The sequence below is a fragment of the Ambystoma mexicanum genome, chromosome 4p, assembly GCF_040938575.1.
Source record: "Ambystoma mexicanum isolate Mex_15411 chromosome 4p, UKY_AmexF1_1, whole genome shotgun sequence".
Taxonomy (NCBI): domain Eukaryota; kingdom Metazoa; phylum Chordata; class Amphibia; order Caudata; family Ambystomatidae; genus Ambystoma; species Ambystoma mexicanum.
The window spans coordinates 665,449,559-665,466,656 of NC_090927.1; the positions used below are offsets into that span (position 1 = coordinate 665,449,559).

At 44.6% G+C, this 17,098-nt stretch overlaps 1 protein-coding gene across 3 annotated transcripts in view; it reads left to right on the plus strand.

Moving 5' to 3' along the window:
- The window catches only part of COL19A1 (collagen type XIX alpha 1 chain), a 2,241,461-nt gene that overhangs the window by 149,804 nt on the left and 2,074,559 nt on the right, over nt 1-17,098 (plus strand). For all 3 annotated transcript variants that reach the window (XM_069606203.1, XM_069606204.1, XM_069606205.1), the window contains exons 3-4: nt 9,394-9,468; nt 10,215-10,314. In XM_069606203.1, coding sequence (XP_069462304.1) covers nt 9,394-9,468; nt 10,215-10,314 — 175 coding nt within the window. The remainder of the gene's footprint in view (nt 1-9,393; nt 9,469-10,214; nt 10,315-17,098) is intronic.

The window sequence follows — 17,098 nt, forward strand, 5'->3', positions numbered from 1 at the left end:
CCAAACTGCAAAAATACACCTTCGAGGTAAAACACATCTCGGGGTGGAAGAATTTGCAGTCGGACTGCATGTCGAGATTGCCAGAAGGCAAGGACAATTCCACCACCTTCTTACAAGAAGAATGCATTGTAGCATCCATCACAGATCTCAAGGCCCCAGACTACCTACAGCTAAGTGAGAGACACTGGATGGAAGAAGACGGAAAAAAACCCACCATGGCAAGAATTAAAGAATGGGTCAAGAATGGATGGCCAGATGAAAGGGCAGTGCCAGAAGGAATGAGACTATATTGGAAAGAAGCAGATGTAATCTTGGAAGCTGACCGCATAATTATGAAAACTGACCAGGTGATTCCGCCCACAGGTATGAGGAAAACCTTCCTGTACAGAGCTCATGCAGGCCATTTGGGGAACACCATGACACATTGCAGAGTGAGGGAAGCCTACTGGTGGCTGTCCATGGATCAGGAGATCCGTACCATGATTGAGAGATGCCATGGGTGTCTCAACAGTGATAAGCGCCTAAAGATCAGACAAGCGCCCATGATTCCCACAGAAACCCCTGAAGCGGTGTGGTCAAGAGTGGGCCTGGAATTTATAGGACCATCGAAAGCAATGGCGCCCGAACATCGCTATGGCATAGTGCTAGTGGACTACTTATCAAAGTGGGTCTAGGCCGAGTTTGTCCCCAACATCACGACTGCCACTGTAATAGAGGTACTCACTGCCATCTTCCAGCGGAAAAGACTCCCCAATGAGTTAGTGACAGACAATGGGGCCCGACTAATATTCAGAGACATGGAACTGTTCCTGAAGAAGCACAACATACACCAGAAGAAAGCAGCGCTGTATCATCCCCAAGCCAATGGGCTCATGGAGAGGGCCAACAGGTTCATCAAGGGAGCCATCCAATTGGCGACCACCTTGGGAATGAATCCCCTCAAAACAACCAAAGAGGCCATCGCAGCTCACAGACTGACTCCCAATGGGATCACCCAAATCTCCCCTTTTCGCATGTTGAGAGGGAGGAGAGCAGCCTCCACACTAGTGCCACCATGGTTGGCCAGAGCAAGAGAAGATGAGGAAGTAGACATGTCGGAAGTGGTGTGGAGAATAGAGAACAGCAAAGCACACAAAACAAGGGTCAGATGTAATAGAAGGAGATTCGATCAAAATACGTTTGCCGACCAAGGATCAAATGACGGGTTCAAGGTTCAGCAGACCCGTAAAGGTGATTTACAGAGGAACCAACCACGTCCGCACCGAAGACGGGCGCACATGGAACATGGAGAGAGTAGCCATGTTTGAAAAGAGGCAAGAGAGAGAAAAGACCCATGAAAGACCTGAAACCGAGGAAGTAATGGACAATGAGAGAGAGAGAGAGAACGAGAGCCGGAGACAGCCAGAAGAGAAGACGAAGGAAATGTGTTCGAAGCAGATGCACCCACAGTAGAGCAAGAAGATGACCAGAGGCAGGATGCCCATAGCGAGAGAAGTGACCAGCCGCGAAAGGAACACAGAAGACCGGTGAGATACAATGACTATGTCCTGCAATAACCTGTTTTGCATTATCAGAGTGAGGTGTGTAGAGATATAGCGAGACCTCCCGGTCTCGCGAGATCTCGGCTGCAAAGCGGAAGTGCTGCTCCCGTGTTTCGCTCACAGCAGACGCGAGGAGAGAGGCACGGAGCAACACCAGCTCCGGTGTGCTCTTCCACTGGACTGGCCTTTGAGCCTTTATGGACATTAAATACCTCCATCACCTGCACCAGAGTTCCAGGACCAGTTGCCCCTGTTGAAGTCACATGGTTTGTGATGCAGATTTCCAGCTAATGTTCCAGACAATAAAGAAGCAACTTCTGTAGTCACGCAGCATCTTGACCATCGTATCTGTAATTTTACAATAAAGAGGAGGATACATCTAGCAAAGGGAGCCGGAGAAAGGACAGATTCATGAGTGAAAGACTGCACCGAACCTACGAGGCTAAAGACGTGAATATACCGCGAGCACTGTAGGGCTACTAGTGATATGCTAATAGACTCCTTGAAACTTTGATGAGGAGTATTAGGATCAGTTAACACGCAAGGATTTAAAACAGTGACCTTGTGGATGTTCCCAGGTCACCACAGAAGATTCATTAACCTGCCGAGCTGCTATAGTTTACGTACAGCAATTGTTTAGCCATAATCTGCAGGTTGTGCGCACATCCTCCATGCTGATTCTATACGTTACTTCATATGATATTTGCTGTGCCCTGCGGTACTGAAGTGTGTGAGACTTATTTAAAGGCGGCCTAAATCACCGGCTGTTGGAAGCAAGAAACAAGCACACTGAGCTGCAGAATCAAAAATGTTCTGTGCACACGAGCATCATACATTTTGGGGAATTTGGCAAAACGTGCAGTGGATGCACTAATTAAAATAATTGTATTCCTGACTGATTTTTTCAATGGTTAGAGGCGTGTGTAGACTTGACGTCCCACGCAGTTTTTTTTCACATTTAAATATTTGCTTATTGATAAATGCGTGGTGCCTTGATCAGAAACACATGGCAGTGTGTCACCAAAGGGGGCAGAGCAGTGCAATGACTCCCTCACACGGGAGGGTGTGCCAGGGATTATATAGCGGGACTTTCCACACACCCAGTAGCATTTCATACAATATGCACACATTTCATTGAGCCCTTGGAGCAGCATCATTGGTGCACCCAAGAGAAAGCCCCCTAAGCCCTGTATCCCTGCTCTCCAGAGGTAGCATATGGCACAGATCTTTTGAAACTACAAGTGCATTTGTGCAACAGCTCACCGGATTAATGCACCTGCTTCAGAGATTTATGTGCAACCTGAGCCGCATGTTTGGAATGTTTGTGGTTAGCTCGTTGCGAGGCTCCTATTAGGTTGCTTGTGCTCCTAAGCCTAGGCACCGCTACAGGAGCACAAGGCTTTCTTATTTGCATCCCTACCCTCCTAATGCATTTGCACAATAGTCTTTGGGCCTGATTTACCAAACGTTTTCCAATGGGATTGTGTTATTGCAAACCGCAGGCCATTTATATCGAATGGATTATTTTTCCGTTTTTGTCTTGTAGTTTCTGGCGAACAATTTGGCATAGTTTGTTAACGTAAAGAAGCTCCACAAAACCAGGCTCTCTAAACCATGTCTCGTGGAGCACTGGTCAACAGAAGTATCCCGCGAGATGAAGGCTCGCGCAAAAAGTGTGCCACATAGAATGCATTTGCATTGCAGAGACTCACCAGATCATGTGCCTGGTACAGTGACATTTGATGTCAATATTAGTCTTAAAAGAGATGAAATCCGTCAGCATCTCAATTCACATCTACTCTCCTAGAGCGATAATGCTCTCAATCCTTACCAATGCACAATCAATCATAACATATCGTTGATATTGACAATGGACCCGCACACCAGGCATGTTTTTACACTGTCACAATAAACATTCCTTATATTCAATTCCTAATTAAGCCGGCTTTCTATCTGGGTATGGTATTGGTACCTGGCTAAAGTAAAACCACCTGTGTCTTCATAGGGAATTACAAATGAAGAAAAGACTGACAATGACAATAATACATTAAAATAAAGTGCAAAACGTATTCTTAGGATTTTAAAATGGCTCAAAATGTCTGTAGACTTGCTTCCAAGACAAACACATTGCCCCTGAGCTATCCCAGGGATGTCATTTCACTAAAATGCCAGGGGTAGCGGAAGTGACATCACATGACCTTTGAACCCTGATGACATCACAGGAAGTGATGTCATTTGACCACCCACCTCGAAGTGACATCACGGGAAGCGATGGAACACAACCTTTCACCCCCTGACAAAACAGGAAGGGACATCACATACTGTTCCTAAGTACACTACGAAAAATATGGTTGCAATATCACTATAATGTTATATACATTTCATACAAGAATGGATCACCATATGTATCCTTAATAGTAGTGTGTATATTCCCATATTACCAAATCACTGTGAATGCAAGCAGACGTCCAGGGCCAAATGATAATGATGTGTTATTATATAGCGCTTACGATTACTTATGCTTTATATAGAACAAATATGCATACAATATCACCCAGCCTGTGTTGGTACTCATTTATCGACCTCAGAAGAGTGAAAGGCTGAGTTGAGGTGTTTAAGAACAGACTAAATCAGTGATTCACCCCCTGAAATGTGCCTGGAAATAAACCTTTGTGAGTCTAACAATTATTGAATAGAATTTCAGAAAGACACATTATGTATTATTCCTATTCTTTCTTATTTAGCATCACTGCTCAAAGTGATACACTTGTGAAACCCCGTTTTCTGTAAGAGACCTGAACAAGAAAGGTAGTCACTCAAAAAAAAGAGAGCCACATGACTCTGGCCACAGCCCAGGAGCTAACATTTCTTTTTAAAATCATTTTTTTCTAGGGATAGCAAGCTAAACCACAGTGGTAGCAAAGGAGACGTCAGGGGTCGCAACTGCAACCCCTGGTGACCCCAAATGGCATTCCTGAACTATCCTCCCGACCGTTCTGTGAGCATTCTGTGAACATGAGAATAATCACTGACATTTATCTATGACAAAAATGACTGTGATGAAACAGGTGCTTTTAATATGCCAAACTGTACCTGTCAAGGTGCATTTTTCTAATGTGTCCTAGTGTTTTTAAAAGTAGGGCAAACTTTGCTTAGTGCTAATACCATGCAAACTTTGCACTTGCGCCGGTGCTTAATTTCTGTAATCTGGCCCCAGAATGCCGGGAGACAACCTAAGTATTGTTACGTTCGGTGGCGGCCTGACCCTGCCAGTAATGGCTCACTGGCCATGTTAAGGGCCCGAGCGAAGCCACTATTGGCAGGTAGGCCTTGTTGATTGATTGATTGATTTAGGTTTTTAAAAAGCACACATACACCAGAGGCAACTAGGCGCTGGGGGATGTGAAAATGGGGCAAGGGCCTAACACAGATGTGTTTTCACAGCACGCCTGAAGGCGAGGTGATCTTCAATGGTGCAGAGTTTAGGGGGGAGAGAGTTCCACAGCTTTGCAGCTGCGATAGAGAAGGAGCCCCCCCATTCTGTTCAGGTGAAAGCGGGCAACAGGGAGGAGATGGGCCTCCTGAGAACGCAGGACTTGCTTTGGGACATATGGCCGACATTTCTCCTGCAGATGCTCTGCCCCAAGGTCATGAAAGGCCAGGTGATCATGCCGCGAAATTTAGAACCAACTTGTTTTTGGACCGGCAGCCAATGAAGTGCTCAAAGTACCGGTGAAATATGAGCACCAAAAGGGGTGTTAGTAGCTATATGGGCGGCAAGGTTGTGAAGCATTTGCAGCCGGTGAAATGGAGAGGTTGGGCAAGATATAGAGAGTTGCAATAGTCCAGACGGCTAAGAGTAAGAGAGGCAACCTCCAAAGGCTGCAGATCAGAAGGGAGGCAAGGCAGGACCTTTCGAAGCACCCTTAACTGGAAGTAGCCAGCCTCGTTACTGAGGTAAATATCATCATTATCACCTGCAAGTTGCATGATTATGTTATTACTACTCTTAGAGCACTTGTCCACAATCTCTAAATGACTATTCATTGTGAGTTGGAAAATGTTAAATTTGGAAACTATCGAGAAGTATATTATGGGTCACCTTTTCAAAAAACCTCGTTGAAGCAAATATTAGTGAAATGGAAGGATAGCATTCTAGGTGGTTCACATCTTATCTTCTAAATATTAGGATTGCTTTTGCCGTCTTTCCCGAGATTGAAATAACCGTCTAAGAGAAAGCACATCAATACGAATGATCCGGTTGTATTGTTTAAATATTTGACAGCTGTTGCAGAGATATAATGGACATTCATTGGAGCCCACTGAATTGATTATTTGAGGGGATTTAACTACAACATGTAACCTGCAGAGTGTATATGATTCCCCAAATAATGGCAGTGGGCAATACATGGGTGATTCTTCAAGAAGTCTTAATTCCTGGATTGAGCTGTTGCAAGACTGATTGAAAATAAGCAATACAGATCTGTATGAAGGCTACCATCTGATTCTGGGGATGTTGCATGGTACAGTATGCAGCTGTCTAAGCAGACGTTTAATGTTAATGGGGACAACAAGGACATCATTGTCATTGTCATCTGTAGTAGCCTTTTGTGGTTTGAGGGTGGAGATAGCTGTTGAATTGATCATTCCTGGTATACCATACCATTCCTCAGGATCTCAAGGGATATGATCCTTTCTGATGTAAATTGTTTTTTTTTGTCACATTATAAACACCTTGTAGGTTGAATACATTAATGCTGGTTCAAACATTTGAAGGGTTAATTCTACTAATTTCAGCAGGCACATTTAGGCATCTGGTAATTGTCATTTGATGGGCGTTTGATCAGGGAGTCACTGCCTCCCCTGGGCTTTCCCATTTTGAGCATCATGTGTCTTGAGGCAAGTTGCCAAATGTCAAATCTGATATCAGAGTGCAGTGCGAAAAGTCCTTTACACTGCATGTTGGTCAACCAGTATCACAGACTCTGGACAGACAGAGCAGCAAGCATGTGGTTACATTAGGCTGATGGGCCAATTGATTATCATTCAGCACAAAATATTATCACTCTCTCTCTCTAACACACACACACACACACACACACTCTCTCTCTCTCTCTCTCTCTCTCTCTCTCTCTCTCTCTCTCTCTCTCTTTCTCTCTCTCTCTCTCTCTCTCTCTCTCTCCCCCCCATGAACTACATGATCATGTTAAATAATGTAAAATAAATCCAGGCGTTAATGCTACTGCCAAGGTCATATTCATAGACATGTAAAAGGTACTCTTGAGTAATACACATGAAAAGTTGAATATAGACCTATCATGCACATGTATTAACACAACACATGCACTATTACATTCACATTTGGGAACTCAGAGTGAAGTACATCACTCAAGCTCATGCCTGAAAATGTCAAAGATGCTATACCTGTAAATTTGTAGATTGGAAGCATAGACTTCTCATGTGTACAATACCTACCGCTCACACGGTGGGTATTCACAAAAACAGGGAAATCGTCCACACTTCGAAGATTTAGTACACTGCTTCTCTTACACTATGGCAAATATACAGCGTCCACGGGTAATGCAGACTATCCCATGCCACAGAGTGGTCCAGATGTCAGAGAACAAACCCAATGGTTAATGCTTCTTGGCAGCTCAGGGCACTGTAAAACTCAAGCATAGAGGTTTCTGTGGATCAATCCGCAGGAGATGCGGGAGAATCTGCATCACTGTGTCAGACTGTGCATAATGTGACATGACTACCACATGCTCGGGCTGCCTCTCTCCCTGAATTGTCAGACAAAAAGCCAATCATCAAGTCAATCAGTAATAAGGAAATGACAGCATTCCCTTTGCTTGGAATCAATCTGAACACATGACCACTTGTTCACTTGTATAGCAAAAGATACACTTAACTGCACAAGTGCACAGTTAAGCCACAATGATATACACCTTTTTGTACAAACCACTGAGTAAATAGGAATACATTCTAACAATAAACTAAGTGCAAAACGCACAGGGTTACTGACCTACACCATGAAACACTGATGTTGGCCTTGCTTTTAGTAAGTCATCCCTGCACCAGTGATTTGGTTAAAGCACTTGTTGACGCCCCTTCAGAGGATGTATACTGTGGGCAATGTAAAAGATACTATTTGTAACTTGCAGTGCTCTCCAACACAAGATCCTGTGATTGCAATTGGTTATTTACGACGCGCTTAATACGCGCAGACCCGGGGATCGAACCTGTTTTGCTCCACGGCGTCTTGCTTCCAAAGGGAGCACGTTCCCCCTGAGCTACCTTCCCGGCCCTGTGAAAAGCTGACAGCTCTGAACAGACTGTTCGGCGTAATGTACATTGCCTGCTCCTGTCTTCTCATTCTCTGAAGTATTGCGTATGGGCATCACTACTTCACATAGATCAGCACACTGCTTGTGTTTAGAGTTAATGTGATCGCATTGCATTTGGCACAAATCAATGAAAATAAAGAATGCACGGGCCCCCTCCGGAATGCAGAGCTGTACAGTTTGCATGTTGGATCTGCGGTGCATCTCAGCTGTCCATTGCTTTCCTAGTATACCCTGCTGCCAGACCGCTGAGCTGATATTGGAAACCTCCCAGGGAACTTGCTGAATCTCTAAGCAAAAGGCCTTTGCAGAACTATGACTTAAGTGCCCCAACAATCGAATCACACAAGTAGCAAACTGTGCCTGGCAGGACTTTGGGCGCTGTATTGCTGCCGTTTTGTGTGGTTTTCATGCCCCCATTTTGGGTTTGTGGCCTTCCTAGATTGGAGCAAAGAAGGCAGCCACCAACTCAGTTCTTAATTTGTGGGGGTGTTTGCCAGGGCCCAGTCCTGGCACTTTTTTCTGCACCCCGGCACTTATCGTCACAGACACAGTTTGATTATGATGTGGTGTTTTGGCAACTTTAATATTGTAACTGCCAGTCACATAATAAACACCTATAGAATCAGAGCAAAATGTAAATGATGATTGTCAGGGTCGGACTGGGGCCTAAAATTGTCTCTGCACCATTGAATAAGTGGGCCATAATTACAAATGGCTGTTCATTCCTTTTGTGACACGGTTTGACTATAACACAAGGGGGAGTTTTTTGATAAAATGTGATGCAAATTGTGCATTTTAAAGAATATTTATTCAGCAACAATGGTAAAAACTATTAGCCGCATAGTGAAGTAACTTACCAAACTGGCACACATTGGTCAAAAAAGTGGCACACTTTGACCAAAAAAACGGTCCCACACCAGCATTTGGCGTTTTTGGGTCTGCCATGGGCCTATTGCTCTATATGCCAGTCCGAGCCCGATGATTGTGTTTACAGACACACTTAAACGTATCTCATGTCACGAAACAAGGAGTATGTTATTTTATGTGTGTGTTGATTGGTATCTGTAAACCACACAGCTGCTCTAGTGAGTACATCCATCAAGCACAATAAGCCGGTGGGAGTTGCAGCTTTAACCCCATATATGTTGACAGCATGGGGAGCAGCCCTGGGTGGTGACAACACTGCACGGGGATGTGACCATCCTGATGTGTCATGTGCGTGTTAGAAAACATTTGAGCCCTGCCACTTTTTTTTTTTTTACATATTAAGCACTGCTCCCGCTCTCAGTGGATTCGACGTTTTCTGATGCAGTTGGAAGGGAGGGCACTAGTCTGGGTCACAGCCGTGTGGCCTTTGAAGGACATCGTGTGTCAAATGTGGATTCTGAAATGAATCCAGGCTTTGTTTACTGGGAAATTGTTCACTGGCCATCAGACCAGGATGCTCCACCCTGCAATCTGCACTGGGATGTTTACATTTGAATTTCTTTGCTCTCTTCTAGGTGATATCTGTCCGGTTTTGAAAACAGATGGACCTCATCTGAGACAAATCGACAAAGAGCACCTCAAAATATTAGGTAAGTAACAGTGAGATTAAGGCCCTTCCTATTATAATTAGCCTGCAGTGTTATGTGTGCCAGAATAAATAGAGCTTTTATAGGATACTGCATTAGTAATTCCTAAGCCATTACATTTTGTAAATCTCGCCTCAATGACTTTGCAGTTATTTATTTATTTGTATTTGTAAAGCGCACTAGCAGCCCAAGGGCAGCGAGGCGCTTTTGCATGAGGTTGTCTTAGTTACACAAAGTTGTCTTAGTTACATAGGTTCCATTTGCAGTAATGGAAACCGTGCATTAGGATGTTTCTGCAACAAACAAATCATAAAGTTTATTGTACTGAGCATAACAGGAAGAGCGTACATATGCAAATGACCGCAGAAAGTACCCAAAGTATCTTTATTTAAAGTTATGCGCAAATCTTCTGTGTACAAATGCTGACATACAGAGGGACGCGGTATTAGATTTACCGCCTTGGAAACGAGTGCAATTCTTGCTGCTTCTTCTTCAATAAGAAACGGAGCCAGGCAAGTCACTGGAACCTGTGAAGCCGACCCCGCGGACATATCACTCGCTCCCCTCTCCCTACCTCTAATGACAGGAGTTCCGGAAAGCACTGAGCAGGGAAATGACCTGTTCACAGAAAGACTCAGGATGAGCCCCGGCTGCTAACACAAATCTGCTTCTCTCCCGCAGCTAATGTGGCAGAATAACACCGAGCACAGAGCGCTGTCACCTAAAATCCCATTATCCCCACTTTATAGGTTTTGACCTAGCAGAAAGATTTTCCCTGCGGCAGACATCTTGCGGAGGAGAGAAACTATGTTATAAACTGGGAGGGGCAACTCTTACCAAAGAAACACAGTAAGTAGAAAGAGAGCTGTTTTTGTTTGTGCCAATGCGATGCAGTTCTGTTCATGTTGGAGCGTAAAGCAAAATGAGTGTGTTGGATTTGTTGCATGGGAGGAAATTGACTTGAGCATGGTAGGTATCCTACACAAAGCCAAACAATCCACAGCTGGCTGTGCTTTGTCCATGATAAATAAAACATGTTAGGTAGTATGATTCCCAGACCACAGATCGCTGGTCTAGCCAGAGCTGAAAGGGGCCAGTGTCGAGATGGAAAGTTGCCTGGACTAGTTGCTTTTGAGGTGCTGCTGTGCAGTGCGTGCTCCCTTGGCATGTTTCTGAATTCCTCAAGCTCAGAAGTGCATGTTCTCTGTATGTAAGTGTTCTGCTTTATATGTCCCATTCTCGCTGGCCTACAAGTGAAAGTGGAACTGTATAGTCCTTACTTCTTTTCAATGTTGACCTAACCACCATGCTCCAGAAGTACAAAGTCAAGGCCATACAGGCTGACACAATTGCGCTGCAAAACCCATATACAAGCCTGTAAATAATGTTCTTGTTACAGGCCAGTTGTGGCTTCATAACTGACGTGTAATAAGAAAATGACATCACTACCGCTCTGTAGTCATTTGTGACAATGCCAGCTGATTGAGCGAGCACAGAGCAGAATTCCAGCTGTCACTGCGGCACTGAATGAAAGCCATGACACGCTTCACAAATGTCTTTCTTGCAAAATAGCACTCTGTGACACTTTACAGCCTTGAATTGATCAGGAAGAGTTTTTGGTAGTGCGTTTATTTTGTGCACTGTTGGAGTTTAACACGTGAGAGCAAGAATTTGCATGCCGTTACTTATTTTGAAGCACACACCGAAAACGTTTTTTGGATAGATTTTTATAAAATTTACTAAAATATTTTTCTGCAACACATTAGATAATGCATGTTAGTATGTTAACCCAGATTCTACATTGATTATCTGCACCAGCAACTGGAAGATCTCTTATGTCAAGTTAAGCAAGAGGCCATTTATTATAACACAGGATGGCCATGTGTTATAAGGAATAAAATATCCCCCAGCGTACACAAAAAGGACATTGCAAGTCACTGAGGAGTTGCATCACCAAATAGAGGAACGAAGCTGAAGTACAGTAGGGGTTACTTTATCCCAGATATCATTCCAACAACAGCACACTATACATATAATAAATGGCTAAAACAGCTTTACAACATTCTTGTTGCAGTATCACAACTCACTAGCGGTAATTGTCTACTTGTGACATAGCAGCTGGCTCATTACAGTTACCAAACTAGCTGTGAAGTCAGGGAACACATTGCCAGGACTTGAAGATCTGCGAGACAGCCTCAGTCCGTCGGCGCCCCATCTTCCACTCCGCCAAAAAGGAGGCCATTCCTTAACTCGCAGGTAGATGAAATTGACAAAAACCAAAAACTGTGGTCTTCTATATTCGACAGCATTATCCTCCCATGAATGCACCACCTAACGACTTCCCAACTAGGATGCAATGACGAGGTTAATATTCACCTGGCTAGCTGTCATACGAGTTAATCTCTTGACTCTGACATGGGGCTTGGGGGGGCAACCTCCACTCCACAATGTCGAATAACGGAAGGTCTGACTCGGCCATTCTTCCTTCCAAGGTCAATACTCTGGGTAATAATATCAGCTATTATGATGGCATTTAGAAGCTGGCAGAGTCGGGCGTGGTACTTTACATTAAACCTGTTGATATAGTATTACGAAAATGTACACCCCACGATCTCATGTGAAGCTAGAGATCTTAGCCTGTATTTAGCACTCCACGTGCACCCCATCGCTTTATGTTGCTCTCAACTCATAATGTACTTCTGTTATCATTGTACTGTGTACAATATGGTAAAAGCTGTCCATTGTTTCCTTATTACAATCGAGTTCTAACATCAGCACTCACCTGTTCTAAGCAAAGGTCATCGCAGCATGCCTGTATTCGCTTGCTAGAGGCGACTAGTGAGGTCGCGGCATCCACACCTTCCCCAATAGAACGCGTTCCTCTGATGGTCTCCAGTCACGTGGAAGAGTGAAGTTGGAAGAACAAGGTGGTCACACCTATGCACGAGGGCAGTGTGTGCCCACACTCCTTAACATTTCTCAGAGCACAGTACAAACCCAAGGCCAGGTTTCAAAGCCCTAATTGACACTGGACCATTGAGGTGATGATGGATTGATTTGCTAATTGGTGGGAAGCTAGTGTTAAGACGAGCTCATCTGCACTTGGATGTTCATCCTGCCTGCTGCTAGACGTAGGTGGAAAAGTACTGACGGGGGTTAGAAGCCAACCAATTGTAGAGGACCGTGTAATTAAGGGTCCTATAGTTTGTGTAGCCAAGGGGATGTCGTGTATTTAGTGACATTCATAGTGACCATTTTAAGGGGAGGGCTTAGTTGCCCCACCTGATGTTAAGTACGATATCACATTCCTTCACTGTTCTATACTGATATGGAACTTATACTTAGATACTCTCTTAGAGCCCTTCAATAGGTTTTTGTAGTTTGCCACGTAGGATGACTCAGGTCAACACGCCACTCTTGATGATTCTGCTTAATATAACCTCAGTTTTTTGTAAGATTTGTTGAGTAAGAGTATCGAGCAAGTGCTGATGTTTGTTGTACTCCCTGTTTTAGATAGTTGATATTAAAACAGATTTCCTTTTGCTACTACCTGAGTCATTTTGATTATTGATGTATGATTAAAATCTGCATCCCCATCCATCTCAAGGGTAATTGCTACTCATCGAAGGGGCTGGGGTATCCAGTTCAATCCTGTCAGTCGCTTGCTCCCTTACGTAATGGTCATTGCAGACAGGGCCCGGCACGTATCCCACAGTCCGCAAGGGTCACCGTCCGCATTGCCTGTTCCCACATCGTAAAAAAAACAAATGACATTTCCACAGCACATAAGAAGGACACAGCTTCCTCTAACTCTCTGATCAGCAAGTTGGGCCGCGGCTGTAAGTGCTGACCCTGATGCCAGAAAACTGCACATTCACTCGAGGCACAGCAGTATTTGTGCTCGATTTTTTTTTAACAAAAAAATAACATTATGTTGCTGATTGTACTGAAGGAGTGATCTGGGACCTCTGCTTACCATTCCGTTAGCTGAGTGAGTTGATGACATAGTGCTGTGTACCTTGATTGCTCTCACAGGATAGGTTCAGTTCTATTAAAATGGCTATGAGAATGGTATGAGTAACAACCATTATTTGCAGTGCTATGAAAAAGCATCACCGCAGAATAAAAGAATAAAAAATTCAAATGTGGAAAAAAGAGTTGACTTCTGTCCTCAACAGTCGATGATGATCTGCCAAAATACATTTCCAGCCACTCTCTAAATAAAATATCGTAACATGCTGAAGTTGTTTAAACTGCATTAAACCCTTCCCTATCCCCAATCACTCTTCACAACCGAAGTCAAAGCCAATATACACATCATAAGTATTTTAAGTGATAAAGTGCCCCTGACAGTACATTATTAAGATGTTGCAATTCTGTGTCCTTATAAAGGCATTCCGCCTCCAGTCGTGTGCTTCTAAGCAGTTGGTCTTCAACCTTTGGCTCCCCAGATGTTTTGGACTAAAACTCCCATCAGTCCAAGTAAGTATAGTCAATGGTGCGGGGTCATGACAGTGGTAGGCAAAACATCTGGAGGGTTGCACGTTGCAGGCCCTTTCTCTATGGTGTCACAAAAAACATGAGTTTCATGCATTATCCTTACAATTTACGGTAAGGTAAATGATCCCATGGGCAATAGTGTTTACACAATACCATGTTTATCGTGTGCGTTTGTGGTTTAGCACAGAAGGCCGGGCACTGTGTCACACGTGAGATAATTGCACACTCAGTCGATGACAGGGGTGAAGTTGGTTGTGACATTTTGTGAAATATGTCCCCTGAAGTTGTACTGATTAAGTGTCTCTCACTTTAGCACGAAACAAGTTAATGGAACCTCGTGTAACTTCACAATCTTAGGTGTTTCAACTTGCAGGAAACATTGGCGTGCAACGTTCATAAGGCAGGGCAATGCATAGCACGTAACAAAGCCGCGTGTCCTTGTTATTTGAAATAACTGAATATGCTCTTGACGACCCGCTTCAAATGTAATGTATATTTTAAAGAGGTAAAACATTTATGAATCCGGTGAAATGTGAACCGCCTGTCCCTGTCCTCTTTGGCAGCTTCACCTTTGTGTTTTTGCTGACGACGTGGTTTTCTGTGTCTGCTGTTGAATTCTGACAAAAAGCCCCAATGCTTAAAATGTGTTTTCATCATTTACTGGAAAACCTGTTCAGGAACGTCTTTAGTGCCGAAAGAGAATGCAGCATGAAGTCCTCGAGGGGAAGGCCTCCCTTCTCATTAAACATCAGATGGAATGGCTTCACATTTGCCGTCATTACTTTTTCCCACTATGAGTCTAAGTGTGGGGAACAGCTCCGAATCAAGGAGTCCTAGAAATCACTACAGATAGGCCATGACAAGGCTGCATGGTGCATGGGCTGGACCAAACTTAGCATGGCGACCACGCAGGCCACTGGGAATGCTGTGGAACTGGAAATATGCACCACTCATTTCAGAAGAACAACGGCACGCACACGTGTACACGAACACAGACACACAATCACACGCGCAAACACACACACATGGACACACAGCCACCCACACAACACCGTACCCACATACACACAGACGAAAACACAACAGAAACATATACACACACAATCATCCACCTGCAGTATTATTAGAAAATTGAAGATGCATTATAATTTCTGTTTTAAGGGGAAAATGTTGGTGAAACCCAGTAAGCTAGCTTTGTGCGTTAAATTCTCTTTCCAGAGAACTATGGGCAACCTTCTGTTTCAATTCCCGCAGGGCCGACTCAGCCGTTAGTCATTCAGAGGCACATACTTTGAGAACCATTCAGATGGGCATTAATAACACCTGTTATAGTGCTTTGACGCAGTAGGCAGTGCCGGCCTTAGGGGCAGCAGCGCCCTGGGCGAATTGGCGCGCCCCCCCTCCTCACACGCCCCTGGTGACAGGGGGTGTGGCAACAGAGTGTATTATTATTATTTTTTTTTTAAACCTCCTCGGTAATTCTATGAATAGGGTGCATTAGCACCCTATTGTTTCTAAATGCGCTTCGCTGCCGCGGGCGCATTGACCAACGATGAGGCGCCTGCCCCCACTATGCCAGCTCGGGGGAGCCCTTGAAAGAATCCCCAGAGCTGGCGCGGGGCTAACGGTGCCTTTTGTTGGTTAAGGCGCCTGCTCGGGTGCTGAGCACCCGATTGACATTGAATGCGCCCGCCTGCTGCGCCTTCTCCCGCTACGCCAGCTCGAGGGAGCCCTTGAAAGACTCGCCGGAGCTGGCGTGGCAGGGGCTAATGGCGCCCTGGGGGGTGCGGCGCCCCAGGCGGTCGCCCGTCTCGCCCCCCCTAAGGCCGGGCCTGGCTCTAGGAATACAAAATGACATTCAAATTGGCATAGTATTGCTATTATTTCATTAAAAGGCACATTATCCGTGCTCCAGTTCTTCCTCAATGCTTTATGCAACACCATTCTGAGCGTATAAGTATCAATCGGCAAATCCGAGGTAGCACACAGTGCATGCAGGAGATCATGATAGACAGGAAGGCTAAGGAAAGGAAATGTAAATGGACAAAAGCAATTTCTTAGTAGTCAACTCAAATGGTCGGATCTTTTGTGGATTCAATAATAGATATCACTAAGGTGCATCCATTCATTGAACACCCCCTCATGAACAATGCCACCCTGCAAAAGCTCACATTCAGAGCATCAAAGGTGGTCCTCAAACATTATGCTCGGGAAATCACCACAGTAAAATATATGCACATTGGTGGATGATTTACAGAAGTAAGAATTTGCCTGCCTGTCAAAGTCTCACAAAGGCACAGTGTACACATGCAGCCCCACCATGAATACACGAACTATATTTCTAATTCTGAATAATACACTGCCTCTTCCAAGTAGCACACTTGATTCAATAATTACATCAGCACTGATCGGCCAGTGTGTTCAACTACTTCCCAGAACATTTACTTGGAATACATGACCTTTTTATAAATGACAGTTCGAAACATTGGGCCTCATTATAAGTTTGCGAGTCCGGTAACACGGGTACCGGTAAGCTTGCCGGTACCGTTATTACTGGACCAGCAAACTACGAGTTCTGCTCGCGGGTGGATTCCCGCCCGGCAGGTCTGACCTGGCGGGCGTGCTGGCACCCGCGAGCAGAGCATGTCGGATGCACCAGCACCATTCTGAATGGTGCCGGTGCATCCAACCTACCCATTCCCATTGAGCCCTCTTGGGCTCAATGGGAATGGAGAGCATTTTTTTCCCGCGCCCGCGAATGGGCAATTACCAGGTCCAGCGGGGCCATAGTGACCCGGTAATCGACCATTCGCGGGTGCTGGAAAAAATCGCAAGTTTGGCGGCAACCTGTTGGTTTTACCAGCAAGGCTACCGCCAAACTTGTAATGAGACCCATTGTATTTGTATCAAAGAAAAGTTTCACAGAAAAAGCATTTGCTAGATATTTCTTATTAGCCTGCGTTACCATGTCCCATGTGAAGTGATTGGTTTCCAGCAGAGGCATGTAAAAGAAATACACGCTCTAGTGGGTTGTGGTCAAATTTTCAGACTTGAGTCTACTAGCGCTGTGCTATCATCAATACTGTAATGAGGGCCCATATACCCACCACCCAAGATAATTATTTTTTGGAAA